We start from the raw sequence: 24,936 nt of genomic DNA on the forward strand, positions 1-24,936 counted from the left end.
CAGGTTCATGCATGAGCTCTTCTGTTGAAACCCACGTGCAGCTGTGCAGTCTCCTCCCCTGCCTGGCCGCTGTCTCCACACTCTGACCTCTGTGTGTAGGCCTTACCTGCCTGCCATTGGATTAGTCACCTTTCTCTTGCTCTTTTTCTGTGCTGTTCTTTCCCTGCTACCCTGTCTAAAACCAGGCCCTAGAGAAACAGAAAGAGTACATTACCTGCCTCAGGAGTGAGCGAGATGCGCTCAGAGAGGAGCTGCCTGACCTGAAGGAGACAGTGGCGACAGCAGAGGTATGTCAGCCTGGGCCTTCTTCCCCTGCTCTGCCTTCTTTCTCTCCTGACCATAAACAACAGCCTTGATATGCTGGCGGATTGTGCTGTTTCCTCCACAGAGGTATATCATAAAGCTAATTCTAACTAGTTTCTACACACGACAAACAAACATTGTCAACAAACATTGTCGCAGAGATGCCTCCACAGAACTTAGAGTTTCTGTGTGGGTTACTGCTTGTAACTAAGTTTTTTCTTTTCCACAGAAACATGGCTTAGTTATAATCCCAGACAGCACTCCCAATGGTGATGTCAATCATGAACCTGTGGTTGGAGCCATTACTGCTGTGTCTCAGGAAGCGGCTCAGGTCTTGGAGTCAGCAGGAGAAGGGCCACTAGGTGAGAGACTGCTTACTGTTTAGTTTTGGATTAATGTTGGGCTTCTAGCCGAGGGTGGGGGTGGGGAGCAGCATATGGGCTATTCAGACAAGAATCTTGATCTTGGGAACAGAAGTGGAGTCACCCCGTGGGTTAGCACTGGTGGAGGCACTGCAGGTGTACACACGCGTCGCCTTCCACTCACAACAGACGTGGTCCAGAGTCCAGCATGCCCCTCCCAGGGGAGCTCAGGCCTGGTGGGGACTTGCTAGCCTGTCGTTAGCTTCTTCCTGGCCCACCTGGATTTAGATCCTAAGTTTATCCCAGGGCTCTTTGCCACCTCCTTTCTTCCTTCCTTCCTTCCTTCCTTCCTTCCTTCCTTCCTTCCTTCCTTCCTTCCTTCCTTCCTTCCTTCCTTCCTTCCTTCCTTCCTTCCTTCCTTCCTTCCTTCCTTCCTTCCTAGATTTATTTATTATGCATATAGTATTCTGCCTGAATGTCTGCCTGCACACCAGAAGAGGGCACCAGATCTCATTACAGATGGTTGTGAGCTGCCATGTGGTTGCTGGGAATTGAAATCAGGACCTTTGGAAGAGCAGGCAGTGCTCTTAACCTCGGAGCCATCTCTCCAGCGGCGAGAATTGGATGATAAAGAAGGCACATACTGAAGTAGGACTCCCAGGCCTGTTAAAAGTGACCCGTAGAGAACCTAACGACAAACTCCAGAAAGCCACAAAGGGGCCCAGCCATTACCCCTGTTCTGATTCTGCGGTGTGAGAGCTCATGGCGTGTGAGACACAGCCATGCAGACAGAACGTACATGGGAGGTTTTATTGAGAATAGGAGAATGGAAAAGCAGGGAGGGAAGGGAAGACACCTGCCTCGGGGAAGACCAGCAGAAGAGAAGAGAGAGACAGATAGAGAGGAGGGGAGGGGAGGAAGGAAGAAAAAGAAAGAAGTAGGCAGAGTTTCACCTTTTAAAGGGAAAGAGTGCTGCCTGCCCTGAATAAGGCCTGACCCTCTGTCGGGTCCTCAAGGGATGGACCTGGGTGTGCCTGGATGCTAACAGCCCCACAACAAATTTTGTGCTAGGGGAAGAAAAAAATAGCACAGATAGCTATTGTGCCATCTGCTTACATTAATTTTTAATTTTATTTTTTTCTCTTTGGTGTGTGTGTGTGTGTGTGTGTGTATGTAGTTAAGGGAGTATGAGGTACTGTAAGAACAGCACAGGCTAAAATATTTTAAAGTTAGTAGGCAGGTTGTCTCATGTAGATTTCTAGAAACACAATTAATTGTTGGGCACTTTGATAGAGGACCAGGTGAGCTAGAGGGGAGATCTTGTAGGCATGCTTACCTTTGGCGTTCAACATGATGTTATTTACAAACCCCACACTCAAAAACCATACAATTGAGTTACAAAAAAAAAGAAAACAAAAATCTTTTAAGTAAGTTTACCATTTTGTTGGTTCCCATCCATAACTGTTCATAGCCTGACAGTGTATAGAACTGAAGATAGCAATGGGAAGCTCTGGGGTTCCTCTACCTTTGGGGGGGGGGCTGAGGGAACTGAAACTGACATGGCTGACCCTCATTTATTATGGAGTCATTGGCCAACTGTGAGCTGCTGCTTTAGCTGGACTTGTGGTATCTCCTCAGCCTAGGCAGCCTGTTCCCGCCTAAGCAGCAGCAGCCCTGTGTCTCTGCCCCAGGCTGGAGTCCAGGTTCCCTATTCCTGGCATATGTGTGTTCATCACTAAGTTAGCCACAGGCTTAAACAATAGTTTAAACCCACACCAGGTTTTCTGATCCACTCGGCTCTCAGTTTACTGCTAGTCTTAGGGCGCCCCACTCACCTGCCCCCACATGACATCAGCCTCCATGCCCACTGCTACCAGCATGTGCAGCGCTGTCCCACCCCCGTTATGGAATTCTGCCCTCCAAGGCTGAGAGCCTTTGAAGATAACTGGAAAAGCTTAGACATTTTTGCAACAACAGCAAAATGGTTCCTCTGGACCCCATTTTGTTTCTAGGCAGAAAGTCACTGCTCTGGGAGCAGATGCTGTATTTTGGTGTCACAACTGTCATGGACTGGAAGTATAGTTAGGAGGATAAAGGATTCCTTTGATTGCAATTAAAGCCTTTGCATCTTTTCATGTTCACAATGTAAACAATGTAATTTAGGAGATGTTGGCTATTTGTGAGTCCAGTTTACAGCTTCCCCCCTTGTTCCAGATGTGAGGCTACGGAAACTTGCTGGCGAAAAGGAGGAGCTCCTGTCACAGGTAAGCTGTCTGCTCATCCGAAACCACTGATTCATCTAAGATAGGCAGTAAAATGCTAATAAATGAATGGTCATTAGAAATTCAAAATATTGCTGGGTGTGGTGGCGCGCGCCTTTAATCCCAGCACTCAGGAGGCAAGAAACAGATGGATCTCTGAGTTTGAAGCTAGCCTAGTCTACATAGTGAGTTCCAGGATAGCCTGAGCCATATAAGATTTGAAGACAAAAAAAAAAAGAAATATATTTCTTAACTTTAGTACTGAAGGGACATTTAAAGGAAGAAAATCTAATTCATATTGTCTTTAAAAATGTAGAGGATGCACACAAAGCTTGCTGCTCAGCCCTTCCACTCTCACCCTGACCATCTTCCCTTAGTGTGAATCACGCTGACTTGATGCTGCTATTCTATTGGCATCCCTCTGTGGAAGACAGACCTCTGCCACACATGCGCTTACTTCCTGTTCCTGTAGCCTCTTAATGGCCAGTCTGTTTCAGTCTGCAGGACCCCACAGGGAGCCATCCTATGTTCTTGTGGCTTTTCTTTTTGTTCCATATGCCTGGTTTTCTTGTGTTTATCATAAAGTTAGCCCCTGTTTTAAGCCTACTCAGGGTTTTCTGATCCATAGCAGGTCCCTCTTGGTTCCATCTTCAGTCTCTCACAGCCCATTTTGAACTATAGCTTATTTGTTCTGCACTGGTGTGACTGTCCTGCCTGTGGGGACTTTCTCTGCCCATGCTTTGAAGGGCTTGGGCTCCCTTTTCTCAGCCTTTCTTCCATTCACTCGTACTCTGTGTATTCCAGTAGCTTCCTAAGGAAAGACCATGTGGGCTGTTAATTTCCCATGACCTTGAAGGCCTGAAAGAGTCATTTTTCCTTGGGGTTTTAAAAACCTATTCCTTGATTGTCCTGTTTTTGATGATAGTTGTTCAAAATGATAAAGACAGGCCTGTGCGATGGCTCAGCCAGGGGACCTGAGGTTAGTCCCTAAGACCACATAATGGTAGCACATGAGAACAGACCCTCAGAGTTGTCCTCTGACCTCCACATGAGTGTGTTTTCGTGTATGCACATGAGCACTCAATAATAATAATAATAATAGTAAACAATTTTGAGGACATTTTGAGATTTGATCTCTCATAGGTGATGTTTTTCTTTTCCTCTGGAAGCTTCTGTCCTATTTTTTCTAGTATCTTGAAATCTCACAGTGATGTATTCAAAAATGTTCAAGCATCAGTGTAGCCCATGCCAATTCTAGGAACTTCTAATCCTTAGTTTGGAAAACTTTGAGTGGTTGTTATTCACTCTTTCCCTTACTCCTATTCAGTCAGTAAGCAAATGATATTCCCCTGTTTAATACATTACTCATGTCATGTAGGAAATTTGGATGAATAATCAGATTGTTGTGGGTTTATTTGAAAAACCCAAGCCTTGTACGTCTTAGTAGAGAGAACTCAGGCAATAGAATTAAGCTGTGTTGTATATGAAGTTTCTGTGAACACACTTATCATGTTTCTCTAGCGACATTTAGCTGTTTGGTACAGGCATGTAGTCAAGACGGACATAGCCAGGATAAGGAATGTAGTGGGCAGGTAAGACCATGGTGCTTAGAAAAAGGGATGTGGTGGGCATGAAAGAACATGGTGAGCTGGGCGGTGGTGGCACACACCTTTAACCCCAGCACTATCTGTGAGTTCAAGGCCAGCCAGGTCTACAGAGCAAGTGCCAGTGTAATGATCTGTTCTGTCTCTTTAAGAGACAAGCCACACCCATGCCTCCCCCACTGAAGCAGGCAGATCTTCCTTCCTGCTTGCAGTCTGAGTCCCTTCCTTTTCTGTCCCCTCTCAAAGAGGCAGCTTCCCCCCCTCCTCTCCTCTCCTCTCCTCTCCTCTCCTCTCCTCTCCTCTCCTCTCCTCTCCTCCCCTCCCCTCCTCTGTTCTCCTCCCCTCCCCTCCTCTGTTCTCCTCCCCTCCCCTCCCCTCTTCTCCTCTCCCCTCCTCTCCTCTGTTCTCCTCCCCTCCCCTCCCCTCCCCTCTTCTCCTCTCCCCTCCTCAGCCTGGGTCCCTTCCTTTTCTGTCTCCCTCTGGAAGAGGCAGCTTCCCCCCCTCCTCTTCCCTCCCCTCCCCTCCCTTCCTCTCCTCTCCTCAGCCTGAGTCCCTTCCTTTTCTGTCTCCCTCTCGAAGAGGCACCTCCCCCCTCCTCTCCTCCCCTCGCCTCTCCCCTCCCCTTCATAACCCACTAAATAAATATCCAGCCTCACTCTGCATGACATGCCTATCCATGTCTCTGTCTCTCACCTGCCGTTGCTTGTCTCGTGGCGTGCCCATCTATCTGTCTCTCCTTGTGGTCTGCCTCAGCCACTCAGGGAACTGTACCGTCCCTGCCTGGGACTGGCTGCTCTCAGGACCTGCTGCCCACTGCTGCCGCTCGGAGACCTGCAGTGTTTCTGCCGCTGCAGCTGCCAGGGATCCTGCCGCGTTTTTAATTAATCCATTACAGCCAGGACAGGCTCTGTGCTACAAAGAGAAACCCTGTCTTGAAAACCAAAAAGGGGTGGTGGGCATGGGATCAGGTTGAACCTGGAAGTTCAGCTGAATGAACAGTGTTGGGAAGATGTCAAAGTAGAGATCAGATGTAGTCAAAAAAAAAAAAAAAAGAGATCAGTGACTGGAAGTGATTGTGGCTGAGTGATGTCAGGATTAGGGTATTGTAGCATGAATAATAAAAACCCAGAGACAGATATTGGGCTTCAATCTGAAGACCAGAAAAACAAAACAGCCAATCACTAGAGAGACCTTTTATCTCTACCAAATCCACAGGGCGAGATCCTGTCTCCATGAATCCTCAGACTCCACACTCCAATGAGTTCTTGTCTCCTCCCCTTTATATTCCTCTCTCCATATCCTCTCTCCATATCCAAACTGTTTCCACCTCCCTATTGCTGGGATTAAAGGTGTGTGACTCCCAAACATTGGGATTAAAGGTGTGAGCCACTATCACCTGCATCTTTTTCTGGGTCAATCTTGTGTAGCTCAGGGTAGCCTTGAACTCTTGGAGATCAAGCTGACTCTGTCTCCCAAGTCCTGGGATTAAAAAGTATGTGCTGTCAGAGGCCAGCTTCAACAAAAATACCATTTACCAGGGTCGAGGATTAGAAAAATGTTAAATAGGAGGAACAGAGATTAGAAAGAATCACTAAGGCCGGGCGGTGGTGGCGCACGCCTTTAATCCCAGCACTCGGGAGGCAGAGGCAGGCGGATCTCTGTGATTTCGAGGCCAGCCTGGTCTACAGAGGGAGTTCCAGGACAGGCTCCAAAGCTACAGAGAAACCCTGTCTCGAAAAACCAAAAAAAAAAAAAAAAAAAGAAGAATCACTAAGACACAGGATAGTAACAGGAGGGCAACTCAGCAAATACTGAATGCTGACTACACCTGCAGTTATTTTCCATACACTTCTATGCCCGCCCATACAAAAAGGGGAAGAAAACAAAAAAAAAAAACCTGCATTAACATGATACAAAGAACAACTCAGAAAGTAACTTGCTTCATCGAGTCATTGATTCTTGACAAAATCATTCTGTTGTTTCGGCAGTGAACCCACCCAAGACTCAAAAGAAGGAGAAGTATGCTTGAATTTCCTGACTGTTGGTTGGCAGGGGTGGCGGGGAGTGGATCTACCTGTGTGGGCCATCTCCATGTCAAAAGGACCAAGTAACCACACCCTAGGTCAGGATGTGTGATCCTAGTTGTTGTCAACAATTTTGACTTTTGACCTTTAGACAAGGTGGAAATAGGCTCATTTTTGGGTCTCCACAGTGTGCCACCACTCCTCAGCCTCTATTGGCTTAGCTTTGCACTCTGATTCCCCAGGCAAGCTTTATTTATTAAAATACAAATAAAATACTACAGGGTACAGAGAGAATGAACGGGGTGCTCAGAAGTCATGTATACTGTATGTGAAGCTAAATAATCTAGGGAGTATGGCTATCTAATGTTGAAATATGTTATTATATGTTAAATGAAGGCCAAGAGCAAAAAGAGGTAGACGGCAGGATCCTTGAAGGGGAGGTGCTCCAGAAACTGGGGTGCATTGTGGGAGCATGTCCTACTCTAGATGTGTACTAAAATGGCTGAGATAGGGGTTAGTTTGGGGAGTGCAAGTCAGGAGCTAACATGACAGAGGCACAGTACACTAGAGAGTATGTGAGGTAGTTAGAGATGAGCCTCAACAGGTGAGAATGGGGACTTCTAGGGAGTATGAGTGTAGGATAGATCAGCAACAGCAAGGAAAGTCGGAGAGCACTGTTCCATTTCTTGGCTGAGGTAGGAGCCTGGGAAAACAAAAGCAGCAGTGTGCAGTGGGGCTGCAGGAACTGCAGGGAGCAGCAGTGCGCAGTGGGGATGCAGGGAGCAGCAGTGCACAGTGGGGCTACAGGAACTGCAGGCTCTGTGAGAGACCTGAGGTTAAAAAGTGTACCTAGATAAGGTTGCTGCAGGAGCATCAGTTGATGGCAGGCTGATGCTTCCAGAGGCATTGGGGAAGTTTGTGTATATGGAGGGTAAAGTTAGGCATGGTGCAGGACCTTTGGGGAAGAGTGCTAAAGAAGAGGGATGCCCCTTTTGGGGTGTGATAGGAATGATGGGATGATAACCAAAGTCTCCCAGGACAAACCCATGTGTACAGAAGGCAGAGGTGCTTGGAAGTGTGCATTCATTGAGTCTGAAATCAGCCTTGCCCTGCCCACTAAACGGTAGCAAAGCTAGTGCTCAGCTTCCTTCTAGTCCCTGACAGCAGAGCTAAGGGCACTGGGAGAGCCAACCACTTGTGCTTCCAATTAATTTGAATAGTTAGAGTTCTCTAAGTATTCAACTTATCTCTAAAAAACTAGACAAAAGTCCTATCTACCCATGAAAAATATGTATTGTTGTATAGATATACACAAGTAATAAAGAGTAGAAGTCTTTATTGGGATACCTGGCTTCTGAGGCTCATTCCTTTCTGTTTATATCAGTTTCTATTGAATGCCTAGAGCCATTTTTCTCATAGAAAATAAAACTGTTTGATTTGTATGACTTGCTAATAATAATGCGGACCTGCTTTGTTGTGTGTTATGGCCACTGGACCATTTACCTCCATTACTTAAAGAGAATTGGTGTTGGGAACTGGTCAAAGTTGCTACAGCACTTGCTGCGCAAACGTGTCCTGAATGTGAATTCCCAGTAGTAGGCACTGCAGGAAGTCTCTGTAATCCCAGCATTGGAAAGGTAGACATAGGAGGTTCACTGGAGCTTACTGGTCAGCCATGCAGGCCAAACTTAATCAGTTTGGCTTCAGACTTGGTGAGATCCATATCTCAAAAAATAACATGAAGAACAACTGAGGAAAGGATCTGATGTAGACCCCTGACCGCCATATATTCATGGACACATAAAAGTTAAAGACACTTATTCTCCATCCAGGCCTGGTGACACAGGTCCTGCAATCACAACTACTTAGGAGGCTGAGGAAGGAGACTCACAAGCTCAAGGTCTGTCTGGGCTAGAGTGAGTGCAAGGTCAGCCTGGGCAGCTTAGTGAGGACCTATTTCCAAGTAAAGAGAGGGATATGGCTAAACTCTGTGCTAGTGTTTGCTTAGCATGCTGGAGTCCTTGGGCTTCACCCCAGTATCATCAAAGAAAGAGACAGAGATTGAGACAGACACTGACCTCACTGGTGACTTCTACTTCCATTTCAGGTTAGAAGACTGAAGCTGCAGATAGAGGAAGAACGGCAGAAGTCTTCAAGGAATGACGGCACATCTGGGGACCTGGCGGGACTGCAGAATGGCTCAGATTTGCAGTTCATCGAGATGCAGAGTAGGTACCAGGGTACAGGACAGTCTGAACTGGTATGTAGCATGTATCCCTGGAATAAGTTGGATGTGGGCTATTGGAGTCCAGGAAGAGTGGTCCTGGCCACTCAGGAGCTAAACAGGGATTTACTCACCTGTGAGTCCCAGGGATGGCATGAGCCAGTCGCTGCCTGCATATGATGCCTGAGCTCCTGTGTGAACCCCTCTTCCATTTAAGCTTTTCTCTGAAATTCATTTTGGAAAATTGAAGATTTGAGGCCAGCTCATTAATATTGAGTTTCTGAAGTTTCCTAGTTTTTAACAAAGATTCACCTCTATATGAAATTGAAACCTCGGCTACAGAATAGTCTGTTTACACAGACTATGTTCCCTTATCTTTCTGCTCTTCATCCCGTGCTGTTGGTTTGTTTGAGACAGGGTGTTTCTACGTAGTCCTGGCTGGCCTCAACTCACTCTGTAGACCAGACTGGCCTAGAACTCACAGAGATCCACCTGCCTCTGCCTCTCAAGTGCTGGGATTAAAGGTGTGCGCCACCATTCTTGACTATGTGCTGCACTCACCCTAAATCCACAGTAGAGTTGTCCTAAAATCTATTCGTATTACACTTTCCCTGTTAGTAGTGACGTGTAACTTACAATAAGGAGCTTTTATTTTAGTTTGTAATTTGTAGGGGCTTTACTGGTAATGCACTTTAAAATCTTGGCTATTTGTGATCTTTTCATATTGACAGTTGGGCTTAGGCTGAATGGAGGGACTTGGGGGTTGAAGCTTATTGGTAATAACTTGTGTGGACCTCAGGTCCTCCATATTCCTTGATGAATAGTCCGTTCTAGAACACCTCGTTGGTGTGGTGGGACAGAAAGGTGACAGAATGTGGGGAGGCTAGTTAGTATGGTGAGCTTGACCAGTATAGCATTGCCAGGAGTCCCAGAGGGCACAAGTAGGTTTTGAAAGATTGCAAAGGCAGCGAATTTGAAAGAAACCAAGTTGAGGAGGAACAAGCTAACTTTTTGTGACTTCTTCCTAGAACCTAGCCTCTAATGATTTGTAGCTATACCCATAACATCACCGTGCAATTGAAAAGCATTTGTCTAGCTAGGTGGTGGCGGCACACGCCTTTAATCCCAGCACTTGGGAGGCAGAGGCAGGTGGATCTCTGAATTCGAGACCAGCCTAGTCTACAAGAGCTAGTTCCAGAACAGGCTCCAAAGCTACAGAGAAGCCCTGTCTCAAAAAAACTAAAAAAAAAAAAAAAAAAAAAAAGAAAAAGAAAAGAAAAAAGGAAAGAAAGGGGAAAAAAAAGCATTTGTTTCAGCTTTATTAAAGCATACACTGCAAAGCATTTGGCTAGGTCCATAGATTTAAGGATACTAAAGCAGGATCTCTCTTTACATACACAAACAGTATTACAGAGCATAGTTGTTATAAGAGAATGCAAATAAAATGATCAAGGGAAGAAGTTACAGTTCTCTAGTCATGGAAATGAGTGCATCTTACTGGGACTAGTGAAGAGCTGAATCAGAGTGTGAGAGAGCAGAAACACTGCCTGGGAGCTGGAAGGTACAGGGCTGGGTTCAGAGATGCAGGGCCCAGAAGCTGCAGGGGCCATTGCCACCCTGTGAGCTTCCTTTCTCAACACTCTGTTCACATGCATCTAGAGCAGCGGTTCTCAACCTTGCTACCGCTGTGACCCTTTAATACACTTCCTCATGTTGTGGCTACTTCATCACTGTAATTTTGCTACTGCTGTGAATCATAATATAAGTATCTGATATGTGACCTCAAAAGAGGTCGCAGTTCACCGGTTAAGAACCCACTGATCTAGAGGGAAAGAAGAACTTTGCTTCTGACTCTTGGTCTCAGGGACACTGCTGAGCAGAGGTGCGGGAGCTTCTTGCAGTACAGAGATTAGAACCTGAACTGCATGTCCTCTGTATGCTACTTCACAACGTCATCTCTGGAGATCAGTGTAATTCATTATTATCTTCTGTTTTAGGAGATGCCAATAGACAAATTAGTGAATACAAATTCAAGCTTTCCAAAGCAGAACAGGACATAACCACCTTGGAACAAAGTGTAAGTATTTCTGTGAGGAGCCAAATGATTCAGATGCCATTAAATGCTATCAAATGTCTCAACCTCTTGCATCAAAGTGGCTAGACCTTTGAATTTCTGTGGGTGGCCCTGGTGGCTTCGTCTCTTCAAAAGCTCTGCATTACAGTTGGCGTAATTCAGCTTTGTTTCTGTTCTAAAGACAGAGGACTAGGCCATCAGGATGGCACAGCAGAGTTTGGTCCCCAGGACCCACATGGCAGTGGACAACTGTTTCCCACATGTTGTTTTCTTATCTTGTCCTTGTTAGGATTTCTATTGCTGTGCTGAAACACCAAGACCAAAAGAAAATTGGGAAGGGAAGGGTTTATTTTCTCACATTTCCATATAACAGGTCATCATCAAAGCAGTGAGGGCAGGAACTCAGACAGGGCAGAAAACCGGAGGCAGAGGCCATGAGGAATGCTGCTTACTGGCTTGTTCTTCATGGCTTGTTTAGCCTGCTTTCTTATAGAAACCAGGACCGATTGCCCAATGGAATCACCCACAATGGGCTGGACCCCTCCCAATCAATCACTAATTAAGAAAAATGCCCAGCTGGTCACTGGTGGTAAACACCTTTTAATTCCAGCACCCAGGAGTCGGAGGCAGGTAGATTTCTGAGGACAGCCTGGTCTACAGAGTAAGTTCCAGGACAGCCAGGACTATACAGAGAAACCCTGTCTTGATAAGAAAGAAAGAAAGAGAGAGAGAGAGAGAGAGAGAGAGAGAGAGAGAGAGAGAGAGAGAGAGAGAGAGAAAAGAAAGAAGAAAGAAAATGCCCTATAATAGGCTTGCCTACAGCCTACAACTGGATCTTACCAACATTTTCTCAACTGAGGCTCCCTCTTCTCAGATGACTTTAGTTTCTATCAATTTTGTTTACTGAGGTTTCTGTCCTGCCCAGTTCTTGCAATCGTTAAGTCCCAAAGAAATCACACAGAGGTCTATATTAGTTATAAACTGATTGGGCTAGTAGCTCAGACTTCTTAAGTCTTACAACTTATATTAGTCCATTCCTGTCTGTGTTAGCCACGTGGCTCAGTACCTTATTCAGCGAGCAGTCACATCTTGCTGCTTCTGTGGCTGGGTCACAACTGTGGAAATGAGCCTTCCTCTTCCCAGAGTTCTCCTGTTCTTGTTGCCCCACCTATACTTCCTGCCTGGCTACTGGCCAGTCAGCATTTTATTAAAATGCAATTGACGGGGTACAGACCATTGACCCACAGCACTTCCCCCTTTAAAAAACAAAAGAAGAACTCTGAATCTACTATCCTTTGTTTAGCTTTTCTCCTGACCATTATCCATAACAACTTATAACCAATATTCTAAACAAAGGAAAATATCCATATTCCATTTTTTGGGAATGTGGGTGTAGTTTTCCAGGCTACTTCCTGCTGGTTGGGGGCACTGATAATTTTATAGAGACCTAAAGAAAATTTAGAATTATAATCAAGTCATAACTGGAGTATCCAGTGAGGCTTGATCTTCTCAGGCAGCAGTCTTTGAACTGTTTTGGATATAGAACTCAGACATCTGGGCTATCCCAGAGGTAGTCACATTTTGCTTCTTCTGTGTCTGGGTCACAACTGCTGACTAAGCTTTCCTCTTTCCCGAATTCTCTTGTTCTCATTGCCCTGCCTCTACTTCCTGTCTGGTTGTCCCGCCTATACTTCCTGCCTGGCTACTGACCAATCAGCATTTATTTAAAATATAAGTGACAAGATACAGACCATTGTCCCACAGCACTTCCCCCCTTTTAAAAAACAAAACAAGATCTCAGACATCTGGGCTATCTGTTTCTACCAGAGATTTCTCAGGTGGTCCTCCTTGATCAAACCTGATTTTTCTTAATTCAGAATGAATCCTCAGCCTCAGGGTACAGACCATTGTCCCACAGCACAATTTGACATAAAACAAACACAGACTTCTATGTGCACACAGTAAATAAACAGGTATAATTTTTAAAAAAAACTATTTTGCAGCTGTCTTTTTTTTTTTAATGCTATTTCTAGAGAATTAGAAACAGGGCCTCTTTAGAAAAATATCCCTTCATGTACATTTCAAAAGCCTATAGACTTAAAATGTGAAATTAGCCTTATAGTGACTGACTGCAACTGTACTTCTCCTGGGACCCTTGGCTCCCCAGTGGCTCTGAGTTTCCTCTTGGATGGCAAGCAGTGGCAAACCCTAGTGGCCTGTGTGCTCTTATTCACAGGTCAGCCGGCTTGAGGGCCAGGTGCTGCGCTACAGAACTGCCGCTGAGAATGCAGAGAAAATCGAAGATGAGCTGAAAGCAGAAAAGAGGAAGCTGCAGCGAGAGGTACTGTGTTGGCATGCGTGCTCCTGAAAGAAGTTCTGTGGGAAATTCACAGTGGATGTCAGTCAAGTGTGGTGACACACGCCCTTAATCCCAGCACTTGGGATGCAGAGGCAGGCGGTTCTCTGTTAGTTTGAGGGCAGCCTGGTCTACATAGTGAGGTCTAGGCCAGCCATGGATGCATAATGCAACCCTGTGTCAAATAACCAAAACCCAAAAGACCTGGTGAAGAAAACCTAGAGCTGCTTGACCTTCACACAAGCTTTGGACCTGCACAGTGGCTGCCATTGACTTTTTTTGGTAAGGCAGGAAAAAAATAATGTATTTTTGGGTTTTGCTTCAGATAACATCAGTTTTCTACAGCTTTTACACATTTTATTTTGTGGTTTAAACAATCCTCAGCACCACGGTTTAGGCCTCTAGCTGCCTGGAGAAGGGTGGCAGCTGTTTGGGGACCCCAGACATGGCTGCCATTTTTAGCAGAGACAGAAAGGAAAGGATGCTGGGCTTTCCCTGGCCACATAAAGTGACTGTGCTCTTTGTCTCCAGCTACGGACAGCACTGGACAAAATTGAGGAGATGGAGATGACCAATAGCCACCTGGCAAAGCGGCTGGAGAAGATGAAGGCCAACAGGACGGCCCTTCTAGCCCAGCAGTAGGGGACGGACCTTCTGCCTGGGTGCTGCTCTGAGGGCCCTGCCCAGAGATACTGACTCTCTGTATATTGACACAAAGCCTTTCGAGTACTGTTTGAGTCTTGTCATTAAACAGCCCCTTTGTATTTTATAATTTATGAGAATGAAGCAGGTCTAATTGTCATGAATTTGGATTTTGTTTGTAGTTCACTTCTAGCGTGAGAACTAGTCTGTGCTGTTTTATTTTTAATTTTCAACATCTTAGAATCATGTTTTCTCACCATCTTCCTCCAACTGCCTCACTGACTGGGCCCGTGGGGGCCCGTGGTGTGGGTCTGGAGGATGCCGTGCTGAGTGCTGAGACACTTGTTGGAGACCTCAAAACACAAGTGCCTTCTCCACGTGTGATCCAAGCTTCAGAGACCGAGTGGCCAAGATTCCTACTCTTCTCCCAGAGCTTTTATATTTTGGTGAGGAAGTATTCAGGGGTAGGGAGTCTGTGTTTCGATCAAATTTATGTTTGGAGAAAAAGGCCTTTTTTTGTAAGATATTTAAATTTATATAAAAATGTTAGAAAAAGATATGGGGAGTGTATATTAAACTTGATTGCATGGGGCAGAGGAAGTCTAGACTTTTACTCTTAAAATTAAGAGTAGGGTCCTTAGTCTCCGTATCCGCTGTGCTGTTCCTTGTAGTTTCATCTGCTGCTGATTTGTGAAATGAAACCTCAGACAAGCTTGAGGGGTGAGGGAGGGACAGTACAGGCAGGTAGGGAATCTGCCTGAAAAACTATTAAACACACCCTCTGCCAACCAGGATTGGTGGACACAGTCATTGTTACCGAAGCTTTTTAGGACAAATCATGGAAACCATGTACAGTCCTGTCTTGCCTTCTTCTTTTCTCAAGACGAGATAATCCAGAACATAGAACTTTTTAAGTTTTTTGAGACAGCATCTATGTAGCCCAGGTTGGCCTCCACCTCATAGTTGTCATCCATGGGCCTTTTGGGTGCTGGGATTCCATTCATTGCCTGGCTCTAGAATAAACATGCCTAAGAACTTGCATTTCATCTTTAAAGAGACCAGTTCAAGATATCTCCCTCCCCTACCATAGCCACTTCACAGGGTTTGTGATTCTCTTTTGTCAGAATCAAGGTGGTTTCATGGGAATGATTACTGTAGCTCAGTGTTTACAAAGAAACTATATTGAGGAAAAGTCTAATGAATCAAAGCCTCTTAATAAATCTAGACTTGGAACTAGATAATAAAGTTAACTAAAAAGTGAGTGATAGTTGTTCCCTTCTTTAGTCACTAGCCCTTCATTTTTAGGGTATGGAAACTGTCCTGAGCTGAGAGTGCCCTGTGCACGTCCTAACAGGAGCTACAGGTGTGTGGGTGGGGCAGGGATGCTACACTCAGGTGATCCAACCCTTCACATGGAGAAGGTACCCATCCTGGGTACTGAGAAGCCCTGGCCCTAGCCCTTATTACTTTAGTTTTTTCCAATTGAAATGGCTCTATTTCTTCATGATATATTGTTTCCCCTGGAACCTTCTTCATTGCTTCCTGTGGTCTGTTCTTTACTTTAAACCCTGAGGCATCAGTCCTTGGGCCGAGTGCTATATTTTTCTGAGGCAGGGTTGACCTTAGTAGCTTATCTGGGCATTGAAGAAGAGCTCTATCCTTATTACTGGTTTTGGAGCCCTTGCCAACTCCCAGTGGACTAGATTTGACCACCTACCTCAGCAAGTCACCATAGTTAAGCAGTGAAGGCAAAGAAAGATTCACTTCCTGTGACCGTGTTGGTAAGAACAGATAAGAGTTCTGGAATCCCAAATTAATTTTCCAAGTGTTAATGGTGTGAAAGAGGGAGGAAAGGAGACAATTGGGGTATGCATTGCCGATCTTGGCAGGCCAGTGGTCTGACTGATAAATTAAGTTCAGGTCCCATGAAAGGCTCTGGAGAGTGCTGGTGACATCTCTTGATGGTTTCCATTGACATCATTTCCCACTCCAAGGTGCAGCCTTGTCCTAGTCAGTACTTTCTCATTTTGAGGGATAATCTGTGCTATGAATGTTACTTTGGGAGGTACCGGTCCTGTTATTCCTCAATTCCAAAGTAACTCCAAAACAGAATGACTCTGGAGGGAAAAGATAAAGCCAGAGAGGGGTAAAATAATTGCTGAAATCAGTGTCTCTCTTGCTTCCCCAGAATCCTCCAAATAAGAACACCTAGAAATATATTCAGAGCCACTAAAGGGGCTAGTTTAAAATACTGGGCAAGAATGCTTTAAATTTTGTCCCTAATAATAAATTAGCCTTGACTACGAACAGTAAGAGTCTCAGCTCAGGCTTTCTCCAGTCAATACCAACACTATTAACATATTGCATTAGTAACTATCTTTTCTTACTGTTGACCAAATACCCGACATTGGATGGATTTATCTTGGCTCACGGTTTAAGAGTATTGTCCATGACAGGAAAGGTGTGGAAGAATTCATGGACAGGATTTGGCAGATGGTTCTCAAGCAGGGAGCCTTTTACTTGGCATTCTGTTCACACTTTTCAAGTCTTGGATATCAACATGTAGGAGTTTCATTGAGTGGACCCTCAGGGCACATTTGCCAGTGCCCAATACAAAGCCTAAGGTCTAGCTGTGTTCATCTCTAACAATTACAGATACTCTCCTAAGGTCTAGCTGTGTTCATCTCTAACAATTAGATACTCTGTCTGCATGCTCCTTTTCTGCAACTCTAAACATGCTCACACTCTGTTCATGTTTTCTCGCAGTTGACCGCATAGTTCTCATCTTTCTGCTTGAAATGTCATTATCAACCTCAATAAACAGTGATAACCAAGCCACCACCCAAAGGTTAAGCCGACTTGAAACTGTCTCTGCCAAATAACTCAATCCATTACCTTTGAATTCAGTCTTACTCAAGGACACCAGAAAAGACAGAGCCAGGTCTTTGCCAGAATGCAAATCAGAATAGCCTAGATCCCACTAGTTTTTGTTTTCTTCTCAAACCACGTGAGCCATATCCCCACTGGCTGCATTTCTTCTAAATTCCCACCAGACTCACCCATGAAGTTATGATTACAGTATTCCAGAGCTCCCCAGCCTGTAACTCCAAACTTTTTTTTTTTTTTTAGTTTTTCGAGACAGGGTATCTCTGTAGCTTTGGAAACTGTCCTGGAACTAGCTCTAGTAGACTAGGCTGGCCTCAAAGTCACAGAGATCCTCCTGCCTCTGCCTCCCGAGTGCTGGGATTAAAGGTGTGCGCCACCATCGCCCGGCATCTCCAAACTTTTCTGCATTCCTCTTGTACACCTTTTTAAAGCTTATAAACCACATGACAAGCTTATCAAAGCAGCATCCCTTGGTTGTCCATACCAGTACTTTTAGACAGGTTCATACAGAAACAGAATTTATGGGATGTATAAAAGGGATTTACAAAGAAAGGACTGAGCAGTACAAGGATGGCTGTCTGCAAGTTGGAGGGTAGAAAACTTGGTAGCTGCCCAGTTCATAAGGCTGGATGCCTTAGTAGGCCCAATCTAGCATCAAAAGCCTAGGAGATCCCTAGAGAGGAGTCTTGGTATTGCATCCACCTTGGAAGGCTGAAGAATTTCAGAGTCTGATGGCAGCATCAGTGGAGGATACAGGCCGGTATACACTTTTTCTGGTATCTGGACTACTGGAAGTTGCTCTTGCTGCCCACTTAGAGGGTGTCTTCCCCAACCAATTATCTGCTCCGGAAGCACTGGCACAGACACACCAAAGTGTCTTTCCTAAGTACTCTAAACCCAGTCAAGTTGACAAGACCATCAGGACTTTGTGAAGCAGGGTCTTGCTCTGCAGTGCAGTCTCCATTGACCTGGAACTTAGTATGTAGACGAGGCTCACCTCAAGCGCACAGGTCCACTTGCTTCTGCCTCCACGTGCTGGCATCAAGGCATGTATCACCATATCTTTAGGACTTTTTTTTTTTTTTAAGCAAAGCTGGAGTTTATTAAGGGATGGGCACTGAGGGAGGAGATGTGCAGGGAACCCAAGACATGAACTTCTCAAAAGTTGCTGTTCTAGGGCTTCCTTTAAAAGGAATTTCAACTAATGCAACTTATGGTATCTGATAATAAATTTCCAGAATAAAAACATTATAGCATGGTTTCAGAAAACTTCAAGAGTTTTTTTAAGAGTGTGTGTAAAAATGCCTTCTGAGGTGCCTAGGGCTTTTTTGAGTCTTCAACACAACCCAGTATATACTAGGTGAAATCATCTTAGATAGTTTCCAATGTGAAGTTACACACCAAAAAAAAAAAAAAAAAAAAAAAAAAAAAAAATCACATCAAGCAAGACACATGTGAGTTTATTTGCAGTCAATCCACACATGAAGGCAAATGAGAATTTTTAACATTAAGTTATAGCAACAACGATGGGATACAAAGCATGAGCAGCGAGCACTGGAAACCCTGAAGCACACCAGCTCCCCTATGGCTTCCTCATCTGTAGAACGTACTTCGTCTTGAACAGTGGATGCACAGTCACTAAGGTGGCTACAGCCATATTTAACACCTCTCAAAGACTTTGTACAGATCTGGCAGGTTGGCGAGCTGCAGGACATTTCCATCCTCTGTGAAATGCTTCGGAGGCAGGAGGTGTGAGCGGAAGGCTTTATAGATAATGTGTTCCACAGTCCACTTCCAGGGCTTTGGGGTAGAGCCAGGCATGTCACTCTGGAAAATACGTGAAATGCATTTACTGGCTTTCCCACTGACATGACAGACACTGGGCCTGGAAGGGTCTTAGTGGTGTGTGTAATGGGGCTTCTGCAGGACAGTTTTGAGGATCCCACAGGTCTGAGCAGAAGAAGCAGAGTTTGTGAAGAAAAGAAATTTGAGGGACCACTGCCTACATTTTTGTTTCCACTGCAGTGGATCTAACATTTCCGAGCCTGGTTCCTGGATTCTAACTCGACAGCAAACGTGTGGTGTCTTAAAGTGGCGCTGCTCTGACACTCTAAGGCGGATAAACCTGCCTCACCGTGGCTCCTCTCCGTGTAAGCCTTGGCTGCCCCATGTATGTGTTCTTTTCCGTCTGCTGTCTGGTTCCTATCAAATAAACTTAGAACAGTTTGTGTGTTCGCTTCCCCACCAGGGTGAGAGAATTCTTGGGGTCTCAGCAGGAGCCAGGGCTAACTTCTGTTCCACCACTATAAAGCACGAGAACCGGAGCACACCAGGGGTCCTGATCAGGGGACAGCATGTTCACCACCACTAAGTAGTTATGCACTACAGCGGCTAACCCCTGAATCTCAGAAACTCTTGACTCTCTGCCTTCCTCTGAAATATGAAAGTGTCACGGGCAACACTTGAGTATCTGTCAGGCTCTTGGATCATTCTGGAGGCTATGTTCTAGTCTAACAGAATGAAGTAAAGTTTATGAATAAAAGCTGGCCATTGTAAAGAGATGGGTGTACTGCTACATGCATATAACCAGCACTTAGGAGGCTGAAGCAGGAACATCCAAAGTTCAAAGCCATTTGCAAATTCCTGGGTTAAATTGGGGGCTGTTGTTTGAACTCTGTCATATAAAGCAAAACTGTAGGACTTTATAGAGATTATTTAAATCCCATATCTTAAAGGTACATGAAACCCACCCCAGTCCTGGATGCCAACGTGCATTAATTACCACAGTACCTGCTGGCCTGAGAGGGCTGACTCCTCCAGTATATACTGCTTCCGAATGGAGTAAAACATAGCACATTCCTTACTGAGGCTTTCAAAACATTCCTTCTCTTCATCCCAATTTACCTGATCCACAGAATTCAATACAAGAAATGCATTTAATGCGTGCTTTAACATTTTGTGTCTAAATATCACAGACCTGAGCTGGAGAAATGGTGGTTAAGAGCACTGGCTGCTCTTCCTAAAGGACCCAGGTTCAATTCCCAGCACCCACATGGCAGCTCACACCTGTCTGTAACTCCAAGATCTAACACTTTTTTTTTTTGGGGGGGGGGGGGTTTCGAGACAGGGTTTCTCTGTAGCTTTGGAGCCTGTCCTGGAACTAGCTCTGTAGACCAGGCTGGTCTCGAACTCACAGAGATCCGCCTGCCTCTGCCTCTCGAGTGCTGGGATTAAAGGCGTGCACCACCATCGCCCGGCAAGATCGAACACTTTCATACAGACATACATGCAGGCAAACCACCAATGCACATAAATAAAAAAATAGAATCAAAATAAATAAATAAATAAATAAATAAATACCACAGACCTAACAGGCAAAAAGAAAGGTGGCCTGCAGCACTGGCACTTGACTGGGATGACTATGGTATGGGCTGATGGCGCTCTCAGCTATTTTGTTTTGTTATCCTTTCAGTTCCAGATGAAGGTACTCTACCTCCAGTTCACAGACACAGACAGACAGACAGACAGACATGACACAGACACACACATGCAGGCAAGCACTGCTTAGCATCTGCTGTTACATACCTCTGTGGCCAGTCGAAGGATGAAGAGAGGCAGTCCCTCCAAAGGGGGAACATAGTTGTCAATCAGAAGGGGTAATCCAATCAGGTTCCCTTCCTGCTTGGGGAGGGGGACAAAAAGGGAGAGTAAGACAATGGCATCATGGCTGTTAGGTTCATTCCTCTTGTGTTTCTCCAAGCCTGTACTGGGTACAGGTTGTAAGATGCACATGGGCCTTTGATCAGGAACAACTTTTCCTTCTGGATCTGCTCAGAAATGTCAGGACAGGAAGCCCCAAAGAACAAGGGGAAGGGGAAGAAATGAAGCAGGTGGCATAGTTTCATTCTCCATGTGGCCTGTCAGGACTGGGATTCAGCTTTCCGTCATGGCAGAGTCCTTCACCCGGGGACTAGGAAGAGCATGATGGATGAGTGGTTTTATCATCTCAGGTGCAAACGGGGACTGGAGAGAATGTCACATATAATACATGCTGCTTCTGAGGGGAGGCCAGCCTTTTAGCTCCAACCAAGGAACTTGACCCTTATCTGAAAGAAAGCTCAAAGGCATGCAGATAGCTGCCCCACCTCATCAATTTCCAAAGAGAAATAGTCTGCAAGCATCTCAGCTTTCTTCTTCAGAAACTCAACAATGTATTCTGCAAGTCCTTCCTTCGGGCCATCTTCCTCTGTCCAGCCACTTTCAGGACTGTCTAAGGCCAGCATGGCGAGGTCAAAGAGTGGTGCTGGTTCCTGGGAAGAAGCCACAACATAGGGATTTAGTGGGAAGCTTCAGTCTGAACAGACCAAACTCAGTTCAGATATAAAAGCACCAACAGAGACAGAATGCCCGCTCATCAATGCAGGCTTCAATACCCTATTAACAGCAGAACAAGCAGACAGGAAATCATTATGGAGAGTTGACACACACCACAATGAGCACAACAGATGTGGCATCTATAGGACACGCCTGGCAAGGTAAGAATGTAGATTCAGGCGCGCAAAGAACATAAATACGAACTCATGCTTCAGGCATGAAACAAGTCTCAGTAAGTGTGAACACACCCATGAATGTTCTTCAACCAAGCTAGAATTAAAGTAGAAACCAGTAACAGATTTCTGGAAAACCTCCAAGAGACCAGATGCTAAATGATGCAGATCTAAATAGACAGTTCAGCCTACTCAGAAAGCTCCAGGTCCTAGCAAGAGACTAAGACCTTTACAAACAAAGCAGTGACAAAAACCAAGACGAAAGGATAGATCCTGGGGAATAAACCTGATACTCCTCCAGCCCTACACACATGCACACACATGCACCCAAACTGAGCACCCACACAAAGCAAGGAAGAGACAACCTGAACAACTGTATCTGAGTAATAACCTAAATCTCTAAGAATTTCCTATCATGGACTTTTTAAGCCCAGATTGTTCTAAACAATGAGTAAATAGTAACAACCTTACAGAATGCCTTCAGAAAAAACGGCAAAGGAAAGCTTACAGACTCATCTTTGAGGTCAACATTATCCTCTGCTAAAACCACATAAATACAAAACAAAATAGTAACACTCATGAACACAGATTAAAAAAAAACTTGTAAACACAACTTGAGGAAATGACATCTGGCAACACATAACCGAGTAGGGTTCATCCCAGGAGTGCAAGGTTGGTTTAACACATGCAAACTAGTCAGTGCATTTCACTACATTAATTTAAAAAAGCTTATCTTAAAGGAAGAAAAAGCATTTGAAAAATTTTCATATCTATTACTAAATTTTAAAAAACTGAAGAGAATTTCCCCAACTTCCTAAGGGTACCCACAAAAACTCTCTCCCAGCTACTAACATAATTCAACAACAAAAGTCTGACTACTTCCCCAAGATTGCAGCAAAGAGAAGGGTTTCCATTTTTGCCACTTCTATTAGCTCAGATTACAAGCCATCAAGAATGAGCATCCAAACTGGCTTTAAGCCTTCACTCCCAACATTATAACCATTTATGTAGAAAAACAGACTATATATAAGCACCAAACTAGTTGAGGTTAGCAAAGCTGCAAGATACAACATCTATGTACAAAATTCATGGCATTTCTGTAGTCTGGCAATAAACATTAGACACTGAAGCTATTAAGCTGCCAGGTACAGCACCATAAAAAAGTGAAACATTAATCTAATAAAATTTATCTTTTCTCAAAAATTTCTACAGATACAATACAATCTTAATCAAACTTCCAAAGGCTAAATTAAAACTTGGCACCAATACCTTCTTGATATTGTTAAAGTTCAGTGGTAGAGTATGTGCTTACTACAGTAACACAAAGTAAAGAAAAAGCAAACACACACCTCATCCCTGTTCTGGCCATAGTTTTAGAGAAAATTTCTCCTTTTAATTGTAAGTAAATATGTAGTAACTTTATAGCAAGAAGCATTTGTTTAAGCTGGCTATAATCTGAAAAGATTCAACAAAAAAAAAAAAAAAAGAAAGAAAGAAAGAAAGAAAGAAAGAAAGAAAGAGAACTTCAGTGCATTGCAAATCATACGGTACAGAGAGCCTTAAACATACTTTGGAAAGTTTACATTTGCCAAGGAGGAAGTCACTGGACAGCTCATATTCTGGGAAACAATCAGCGGTCGTTTCAGAAGTGAGGAGGAAAGGAACTTACCGATAACCTCAGAACACCAAAGTTGGCAAAGTCATAAATGAGTATCTGGTAGAACAGCTCTTCACTGAAAATAAAAATGAAAGACTTTAAGAAAAATAAATCTATGCTTGAAGTCCGAGCCACAAGGACAAAATTGGACAAAGATGCTGTTGCGTGGCTGTGGAACTGGCTAAGAAAGTTTATGTAAAGCAGGGGATTCCTAACATGATTCCTGCCAGGACTCTGCAGCCATCCCTCCTGGACAAGTTCAAACACAGTCTGGTTCACCTCCTCCTCTCTAGTGCTGTAAGGGTTTCAGACGCCTGCAATAACACCTTACACACTGTCTACTTCCCTTCCCCAGTTAACAAAGAGCCTTAGAGCTCACCTTCTGGCAGTCCACCATCAACACCATAGGGTGCAGTGCTTGCCTAGCTCATGAAGACCTGGGTTTCATCCTCAGCACCACAGAAACAGTTATATGAGAAAAAAGTATATGGAACATATAGAAAGGGTAGTTTTCCCTTTTTCATCAGAAATGGATGGAATTACACTGCACTGATTTTTTTGGGGGGTGGGATAAAAGATCTTGCCATGTAGCCAGCCCAATCTGGAACTCACAATCCTTGTTTACCTACACCTGCCAAGTGCTGGGATTCTAGGTGTTTGCCGCATGTCTGGAAATGCACTCATATTTGAGTTAGTATGTTCCACTGGCTGACAATAATATTCTTGTATCCAAGAATAGCAATTAAGTATGTATACTGAATTACTAATAAAAATCATGTTCTTCCTCATATGCAAATCCCAGCCTATAGCATACAGATATGAACACACTACATGTGGGTACAGTATAGCATGTAGAAAGGAGAACAAGGAAGGCTAAATATTAGGGGATGAGACAGGACTGAACACAGGCATATGATCATGTCATGAAAGAAGACACAAGGCTAATTGTTTTTCTAGTTTCCATACTGTCATGTGGAATTTTCTACTTTAGGAAATCACTGTGGATGGAGTTTGGATCTCAGATTAAGGACGTCAGTAAGAAGCTGCAATTCTGGTACTAGCATGACTGCTACCGTGCGATGAAGTCAAACACAGGTGAGCTGTAGAGAAATGTAGGTCATACACTCTCATGTGCTAGAAAAGCTAAAGCAGGGAGCGAAGAGTTCCCCATAGCCCAGCTCATGGAACACTGCTGCAGCTTGGAACGCCAGCACTCCAACATGGGGTGCAGCTGGCAGACCAAGGCTGTAAGGACGCTGTTTCTGGACTGCTGAGGTCATGTGCCCAGCTGTCTCACACTCTTGTTGTGGCAGCCAGGAGCAGGTCTCACTACAACACCTTCCCCACCATGGGAGGCTGCATCAAAAGGCAGCCCAGATAAACTTATCTTCCTTTATGTTGTTTCTCACTATGTGTTTGGTCACAAAATCAGAAAAGAAGCTAACACATCAAGCAAGTCAAAGAGCAGTGAAACTTAGTACTATGCCAAAAAGGCTCCAACCCAAGAAGAATGACCCTGAATTCTGGAAAAGGTACCTGTGCCAGGAGGGAGCTTTGGGATCGGGGCTGTTTCAAGATCAGAGAAGGCAAATAGCCTTTTAGCTCATGCACCATGTCATGCAGGGCAGTGTCTGCTCCACTTGTAAGACAGGAAGCACTGAGGTCACAGAAAGGCTTAGAATGGGAGTCCTGGAGTAGATAAGTGATGCCCAGCGGACACAGGCAGCAGCGTCCTCCCATAGACGTCACTTATTTGAGAATACACTTACACAGTCTCTAGATACAATGGATTCTAAAGTCCCTGGAAACAATAAGAATATCACCAGGTGTGAATAAGGCTAATGGCACTACTGGGATTGCCTTTCCTATGTAGTGACTGGTGGCTTGAATACAAGCCTGTGTTGAATTCCCAGCGCCAAGAGGTGTGGGCTTCCTTCTCTTGCCTCCCTGTTGCACCTAAGAGACACCAGATCTCTAACAGCACAAAGCCCTAAAC

General features: G+C 44.7%; 2 protein-coding genes across 13 annotated transcripts in view; one reads left to right on the forward strand and one right to left on the reverse strand.

Annotated features, from left to right (window-relative positions):
- Nucleotides 1–17,977, forward strand: part of Lrrfip2 (LRR binding FLII interacting protein 2) — a 111,268-nt gene extending 93,291 nt beyond the window's left edge. For 3 of the 9 annotated variants that reach the window (XM_057766310.1, XM_057766312.1, XM_057766311.1), the window contains 7 exons: nucleotides 186–287; nucleotides 533–665; nucleotides 2,880–2,929; nucleotides 8,662–8,782; nucleotides 10,776–10,855; nucleotides 13,089–13,193; nucleotides 13,740–17,977. In XM_057766310.1, coding sequence (XP_057622293.1) covers nucleotides 186–287; nucleotides 533–665; nucleotides 2,880–2,929; nucleotides 8,662–8,782; nucleotides 10,776–10,855; nucleotides 13,089–13,193; nucleotides 13,740–13,850 — 702 coding nt within the window. In that variant the 3' untranslated portion in view covers nucleotides 13,851–17,977. The remainder of the gene's footprint in view (nucleotides 1–185; nucleotides 288–532; nucleotides 666–2,879; nucleotides 2,930–8,661; nucleotides 8,783–10,775; nucleotides 10,856–13,088; nucleotides 13,194–13,739) is intronic. The other 6 variants (XM_057766316.1, XM_057766317.1, XM_057766313.1 and 3 more) reach the window with 5 other exon arrangements.
- A 222-nt stretch (nucleotides 17,978–18,199) lies between these two features.
- The window catches only part of Mlh1 (mutL homolog 1), a 40,581-nt gene continuing 33,844 nt past the window's right edge, over nucleotides 18,200–24,936 (reverse strand). For 3 of the 4 annotated variants that reach the window (XM_057767123.1, XM_057767126.1, XM_057767122.1), the window contains 5 exons: nucleotides 22,953–23,016; nucleotides 20,882–21,046; nucleotides 20,322–20,414; nucleotides 19,527–19,640; nucleotides 18,200–18,563 (listed from right to left, as the gene is read on the reverse strand). In XM_057767123.1, coding sequence (XP_057623106.1) covers nucleotides 18,396–18,563; nucleotides 19,527–19,640; nucleotides 20,322–20,414; nucleotides 20,882–21,046; nucleotides 22,953–23,016 — 604 coding nt within the window. In that variant the 3' untranslated portion in view covers nucleotides 18,200–18,395. The remainder of the gene's footprint in view (nucleotides 18,564–19,526; nucleotides 19,641–20,321; nucleotides 20,415–20,881; nucleotides 21,047–22,952; nucleotides 23,017–24,936) is intronic. The other variant, XM_057767125.1, reaches the window with a different exon arrangement.

This window comes from Chionomys nivalis, chromosome 4, assembly GCF_950005125.1.
Source record: "Chionomys nivalis chromosome 4, mChiNiv1.1, whole genome shotgun sequence".
In the NCBI taxonomy this organism is placed as follows: Eukaryota; Metazoa; Chordata; class Mammalia; order Rodentia; family Cricetidae; genus Chionomys; species Chionomys nivalis.